Source organism: Salminus brasiliensis, chromosome 13, assembly GCF_030463535.1.
Source record: "Salminus brasiliensis chromosome 13, fSalBra1.hap2, whole genome shotgun sequence".
Lineage (NCBI taxonomy): Eukaryota > Metazoa > Chordata > Actinopteri > Characiformes > Bryconidae > Salminus > Salminus brasiliensis.
In genome coordinates, this window is record NC_132890.1 from 3217343 (window position 1) to 3224842 (window position 7500).

Consider the following 7500-nt stretch of genomic DNA (forward strand, 5'->3'; position numbering starts at 1 on the left):
CCTCACACTGCTAAAACACTGACACCTGAGCAGAGCTGATCATCAGAGGGGCTAAAGATTAGATCAGAACTTCGTACAGCAGCGCTTTACGCCACTCTTCTCTGCAGTGAGTGAAAAGTGGGCTGAGCGTATTTTTCTGTACGGTGCTTTAAGGCTGAACGGCCTCCCAATTTATAATTAAAAATATATATAATATATAAAAATTATACCCCTCTAGCCTATGCCTGGGATTATGCATGGCAGTAGACAAGCCATGTGTGTGCATTTGCACATCTATGTGAGCTTAAGTTAGCTCATTGGAAGGGGTGTCCACAAACTTTTTGACATATAGTGTATATGTAAATATGTGGCATCAGTTCATGCAGTTAAATGCTCCTCAGATGTTTGTGAGGTGTCATTTTTCTCTTCTGGTCTCAAATAAAATGTTAAAAGAGATGGACAAAGGACGAAATCAGTTACACACAAAAAGAGATTTCTGTCCACAAGTATTTGGACATCTACTGTATCACAAACCAATATATTTGGACCTATGGTTACATCCTGTTTAAACGGTTTCAAGGTTCTTCACACACACCTTTCATTTACAGCCGAACGTGGTTCTGCTATGGTGTCACTCAAAGAACCATATGAGTGCAGGTTAGAAATGCTCCTCAGATGTTTGCTACGTTTTAGGGATCCTTCTGGTCTAAAAAGACAGGTGTGTGTGTGTGCATGTGTGTGAGTGTGTGTTTGTGTTTAAGACTGTGTGTGTGTGTGTGTGTGTGTGATGGAATGAGATGAAAGATGTAAATGAAAGGAAGAGCATGAGAGCAGGTTTGGAGCTGTCCGTGGTGCTGAACCGAAAGGCGTCATCTTTCTCTTCTGGCCTCAAATAAAATGCTAAAAGAGATGGACATAGTACTAAACCAATTACACACAAAAAGAGATCTTTGTCCACAAATATTTGGACATCTGGTGTATTACAAACCAATATATTTGGCATCACTTCATGCAATTACAGTTTTTGAAGAAGCTTTTAGGGGCATTAAATGCTGTGGACGCCTGGTTTTATTCACCACCACTACACTCTGACTCGATTAGCTCTCCCACCAAACCTATGAATAACTTTGGCCCAAAGTCAGACACTCTTGTTAATACTTCTGAACACAGTTGGATGTATCGTGTGTGTGTGTGTGTGTGTGTGTGTTCACATAGGAGGAGCCAGCCCCCTGTCCCAGAGGAGGCCTGTGTTTTGCAGATGGCCGCAGGAGGGTGGACTATGTGCTGGTCTATCACTGCAAAAGACGGCATTCACAGTCCCGCCACTCCATCGTCTCCAACGGCAACCTGCCTTCTCTAAGCCCCACCCTTTCACGCCGGAGCACCCAGCCAGAGCTGGCGGAGGTGGAGCTGGAGGCAGGGCTGGCGTCGGGGCCTGGAGAAGGAGAAAAGTCCTTGATCAGGGAGGAGTTTGAAAGAGGGCTGCAGGAGGAGGGCCTGGAGATTGAACGGGACAAAGAGGTGTGTTGGAATGTGTGTGTGTGTGTGTGTGTGTGTGTGTGTGTTTGAGTCCTGCAGCACAGTGATCAGGTGTACATCACATTGACTATCTGGTTCCAATGGCAGAACTGTGTAACGCTGGGTAACCCAAGTCATATTAGTGTAAAAGCCTCAGTCCACATTCTTCAATACCTTCCACTTGTCAAAAAAGGCATGTGTACAGCTGTCCATGAGGGGGTGTGCATGAGCATCAATTGTATGTACAGAGTAAAAGTATTAATTACACTCCCAAACTGTAGGGGGAGCACATTTAACCCTCTTTGACCAGAAGCAGAGGCCGATGCTCCTGACCCTGGCAGGGTGTGGACTGACGCTCGTCTCCTCCAACCTTTTCTGGAACTGCTGCTGATGCAATGTTGCCGGGCAACCAGCGCGCTTGGAGGAAAGCGCCGGGTACCCAGCTCTGATGCGTCGGCTTGCAGATGCCCGTGAATAAGAGCCTCCCACAAGGCCAGTTGTGCTCTCTCTGACTCCTGATGGCAAGCAGCATGACCCAGAATTTGAACCAGCTATCCTCGGGTCATAGTGGCAGCACCTTATTCCTGGGCCGGAGCACTCAGAACCCACGAAGAATGTTTTAAGGAGAGTTCAGACCAGTCTATCAGTGTACGATAGGGGCAGCTTCTGTTTCGTGGTAGAAGGTGGTTATGGAGTTGAAGGGAGGTTGTAAAGGTAGAGATGTCATTTCTAGGACATACGTTTGGGAGAAGAAGGAGCTTCAGGCGTGTTCTTTTCCCCCAAAATGTAGTTATTTCACACAAACCAGCCACAACATTAAAACCATCTGTCTAATATTGGGTAGGTGCACCTAGATCCACCAAAACAGCACTACCCATTGAGGCATGGGCTCCACAAAACCTGGTGTGGTATCTGACACCACAGACTAACATTAGCAGCAGATCCTTTAAGTCCGGTAAGTGGCCCATGAGCATCAGTGAGCCTTGGGAGCTCATGACCTTGTCGCTGGTTCACTGGTTGTCCTCCCTTGAAGCATTTGTGGTAGGTCCTGACCACTGCATACTGGGAAGACCTGCCTGGTGTTTTTAGGGATGCTCTGACCCTCCAGTCGTCTAGCCATCAAAGTTTGGCCCTTGCCAGAGACCTGTCAGTGGTTTTAATGTTTTGGCTGATCATTGCACATTCGAGGGCTGGGAGTGTGGGTGTGTGTGTGTGTGTGTGTGTGTGTGTAGGGGTGTGTAGCTGGTAGATCACTCTTCTGTTGTGTTGTTGTGTTGGATTAATATTGAGTGCTGTTGTCTTCAGCCAAAAGGCAGATTACTGCTGAGCCTCATGGCCAGAGGTGTGCGTGAGAGTGTGTGTGCATGTGTGTGTGTGTGTAAATAGACACAGCGTTGTTCAATGATCCAACAACCATCCAAGTCTATCCACAACATCAAAGCACACCACAATAGCTGAACAGATGCTGCACCCAGTATATGTGTGTGTGTGTGTGTTTATTATTGTGTGTGTGTGTGTGTGTGTGTCTGTGTGCACCCTCCTGTGGTGTTAATCAAGGCAGCTGGATGACCTCTGTCTGGGATGGAATTATCACAGCCTCTCAGGCTACATAGCTGATTTTATTTCAGCACGTTTGTCTCAGTGCTCTTAATATTATACACAATATGGCCAAATCTATGCGGACACCACTTCTAATAAATGGATTTAGCTACTTGAAATTACACAACGCCCCGGTAGAGAGCATCGCTAATAGAATAGGACTCTTTAGAGAACATGAGTATGAGCCTATAGCCCCCAGGCATGGGCTAGAGGGGTATAAAGCCTCCTGCAGCATTGAGCTGTGGAGCAGTGGAAGAACTGTGTTCTCCAAGATAGTGGATGGTGCGCCATCTAATGCTTTTGGAATGAGGTGGGGTGGTGATCATCATCCAGCATTCTGACCTCACTAATGCTTTGTTGCTGAATGCAATCAAATCCTCACAGCAATGCTCCGTACAATCTAGTCGAAAGCCTTCTTCACTGGACAGTAGAGACAGTTACTCCAACAAAAGCAGAATCAGATCTTTTTAATACCCTTGATTTTGGAAGAAACAATGAACAAGCAGGTGTCCCAATACTTTTGTCCATATAGTGTATGTATGTTAAATTGCTTAATACGTGTCGCCCTCCTTCTTTGGGGATTTTATGAAACGTCAGACTTTGCTGCCTCTTGCTGACAGACAGAATGCTTGAATGGTTTACTGCAGCCTCTCTCTCTCTCTCTCTCTCTCTCTCTCTCTCGCTCTCTTTTTCTCACTTAGATGAAGACAGTGCGCTTCACCCGCCTGCATGTTCCCTGGTCTGTGCTTAGCCGTGAGGCAGAGCTTTTGAAGATCAAAGTTCCCACCAAGCGAGTGAGTCTCCCTCGGTCCGCCCACGTTTCCATGCAGAATCCCTCAGTCAGACTCAGGGGGGTGAGGGGGGGGGTTGGGGGGGGTACAGTAATAGAGGATTAAGACTCAGAAATCAGGGCTCTCCATATAGGAGCACTGTGTAGTTCTGTCTATAACTCCAGACTGCATCCATCTGTTTCTCTGCAGAATCTGTTACTTACCCCACAGGACTGACCACCACAGAGCAGACTGTAGTATTTGGGTGGTGGGTCATTCTGAGCACTGCAGTGACACTGACTGACATGGTGGTGGTGGTGGCGAGTGTGCTAGTAGTGTGTATTAAGCTGCTGGTGGTTTGAGTGGATCAGACAAAGCAGGGCTGCTGGAGTGTTTAAACACTGTGTCTGTCTGTCCACTCACTGTCCACTCTATTATTAGACACTCATGTAAAGTCAGAGACTGAAGCTCATCTGCACAGTCGGCCATCCTCTAGTCCTTCATGAGTGCTCACTGGACGCTACTGAGTGGGTTTTCCCAGGGCACCATAGAAACCGGAACTGCTATTTTGTCACTAAGGGCATGTCTGGACCCAGGTCTGCTTGCTCTGTGAGGTCAGCACGTTTGGTCAAGCTGTTTTTTTTCATCCAGGGAGCAGTCCAGGGAACTGACCTCTGGTCCTCATGAAACCAGTGGTCTGAGGTTCGCCTCAAACAGACCACTGGTTTCATGAGGACCGGAAGTCAGTTCCCTGGACCACTGGTTTCATGAGGACCATAGGTCAGTTCCCTGGACTACTCCCTGGACCACTGGTTTCATGAGGACCAGAGGTCAGTTCCCTGGATTCGCCTCAAACAGACCCTGGTGCGGGTGTGATAACGATCCGCTCCCTGCGTCATGCGCAAAGGCACACGATTGGTTCATTTTGTCATGTGACTGCTTCGACTATATTGTTATAGACCTTCTCCTACGACAACGGCTCGTTGTTTGCAGGAGTTCCTGCGCGCTAAAATGCCATGACCCCGGAAAGTGCTGTTCTTCACTGCTTGACTGTTTGTATCCAGGAAAAATAAGGAAAAGTGATAAACAGATGAATCTAGGTTCTACCATTTGTTTACCATCTACCAAATGTTCGCAAAAAAAGCTTGAAGCCTGAAATTGGGCAACTGATCCAACAGTGATAATGAGCCCCTTCCCCAAATGACCCCGGAATCCGTCCTAGGTGTGTCAAGTGTCAAAACGCCATTATTGAGATGGCATATCAGTGCTGCTTATTGGTTTGGGCTCATATACAGTATTGTTGAACTTCAAATAAGTTACCAAGTCCGAGGCTTGACTTTTTAACTTACTAATTTAAATGTTTTTAATGACTCAACATTTAAAGGCAAACATTTTATTAAACACGTGTTAAATTATTTTTAGGCTTTTGTGTGAATTATTAATAATGTCATACATTTTGACCCAAACAAACAGTCCAAATGACAAACTCACAGGATTCACGGAGATGTATTCACATCTGAAATCCAGAGTAGAGCAGAGAAAACACTAGACGAAGCAGAAATGTGGAAATCCAGCTGAGTGAGAAGCTCTATATCTCATCACCCTCTCATCAGAATCTCATAATACCTGTTTATCTTTTTATTTCCACCATAATTGAAACAGTATTTTCACCTGAAAATACTAGATAGTCTGAAATGCTCCGGATCTACTTAGAAAAAGATCTTTTTACTGTATATTTGTCCTCCTCCTGAGAAGATACAGGGTTTTGTTGTGATGATATGGAACGAGGGGTGGAACAGGTTTGGAGAAAGGTTTGTAAAAAGTCTGTCAGTCACTGAGATTTCTCCCCAGGCTGCCCCAAAAAAAAAAAAGAGTCAGCCACATACTCACCCAATCTTGTTTTGAGTTTTAAGAGATTAGGATCCATGATGGCTAAAACCAACTTGGTAAACGCTCTGGGCTGACACAGTTTGTTAAAGGCTGCTTTAATGCCAAACGTCAATCCAAGTTTCAACATTGCAGCTCTGATTATGCACAGGCAAGCCGATTACACAGAGAGCGCTACAGCTCCTCAGAGGAGGCCGATGGAGTGATTTATTGGTGTGATATTATATCTCTCTTATTATTTGCCATCATGCCATTATACTATGCCACTATTAACTTAATGTGTCTTTGCCTGGATTGAGCTTTAGATCATAAGGGTGCGAGGACAGGAAATCGGTCTGAGGCTTATAGACATTGTCAGTCTACATGGCTTTGCCCTTTGCCCTTTGCCCTTTTATAAATCATCTCCTACTCCTGCAGAGAGCCAGCTCCAGGCCTGACCCGGCTCTGACCTCTCGCTCAGTGTTTGTGTTTGGTATTTTAGTTGATAATCCTCTCTGCTCGGCTTTACAGACATATGAGCTGAAAGAGAAGACTGGACTTGCTGGAGCGATCAGCTCATTTTGGGAGAAGCTCAACCAGCCATTCCAGCCGGGGGTCCCGGACCCCCAAAACCCACGGACGCGTGTCCTCTCACTGCCGTTCAACAGGGAGAAGCTACACCTGTGAGTGGGAACGAACAGATGCACGATATACACACACAGTTAGGGGCAGGGGTTTTTGATGAGGGGCAGTAGTGTTGGAGCGCTGGGTTATCGATCACAGGGTTGTAGGGTCGATACCCAGGTCTGCTAAGCTGCCACTGTTGGGCCCTTGAGCAAGGCCCTTCACCCTCTCTGCTCCAGGGGTGAAAAGCATGGCTGAATCTGGCTTTCTAAGCTGGGATATAGGAAGGGAAGATTCTCATTATACTGTATAATTAACTATGAAGGTACGTAACTGTATTTATGGCTTTTTTTGATTTCCCCAGATTTGACATCAAGTCGAAGAACACCCTGTTCGACAGCGCAACACGAGGACGGATTGTAAGTGTTTTTAGATGTGTATGAAGTTTAGATTTCATTAGATTTCATTCCAAAAGATGTGATAAGGCCTTACCCTCCTAGTGTCGTGAGAATTGCTGGTGCTAGGGGATGCTACAAACCAGTGGGTTAATTGGTAGAGTGGCAGAGTAGAGTAGCAGTGGTGGCTCAGTGGTTAGAGTGCTAGGTTATTGATAACAGGGTTGTGGGTTCAATTCCCAGGCTCGGCAAGCTGCCATTGTTGGGTCCTTAAGCAAGGCCGTTTACCCTCTCTGCTCCCCGGGCACTGGAGTTGGCTGCCTACTGCTCTGGGTGTGGGTGTACTCACTGCCCCTAGTTCACTACCACAGATGGGTTAAATGTACAGTGACAAATATGTGCACCTTTACCTTAGAAATTGGGAGGAAAAGGGAAATATTCAATAAACAAATAAAAAAAGGGAAAAAACAATAAGAGTAGCCTCATATTATCATATTTTCAGAATTTATCGGTTCCTGTGAGATCAATTAGTGTAAATTATTTATTTTCTTAAACTTTTTTAGCTGTAAAATGAATGAAAGTGAGTTATAGCAAGGTTGTGTTTGCATGCATTTGCTTTACTATTTGTGTCTTTTGTGTTAAAAAAGGTGTGTGTGTGTGTGTGTGATTTTCCCTCTAAGGTGCTTGAGATCCTGAGGCGCACAGCCTGTACACAGACATGTCAGACTATGGGTACGTACTTTAAAGCT

General features: G+C 45.7%; 1 protein-coding gene across 2 annotated transcripts in view; it reads left to right on the forward strand.

Annotated features, from left to right (window-relative positions):
- The window catches only part of ano2a (anoctamin 2a), a 30089-nt gene that overhangs the window by 2369 nt on the left and 20220 nt on the right, over window positions 1-7500 (forward strand). For both annotated transcript variants that reach the window (XM_072695635.1, XM_072695636.1), the window contains exons 3-7: window positions 1195-1500; window positions 3798-3890; window positions 6264-6415; window positions 6721-6775; window positions 7432-7483. In XM_072695635.1, coding sequence (XP_072551736.1) covers window positions 1195-1500; window positions 3798-3890; window positions 6264-6415; window positions 6721-6775; window positions 7432-7483 — 658 coding nt within the window. The remainder of the gene's footprint in view (window positions 1-1194; window positions 1501-3797; window positions 3891-6263; window positions 6416-6720; window positions 6776-7431; window positions 7484-7500) is intronic.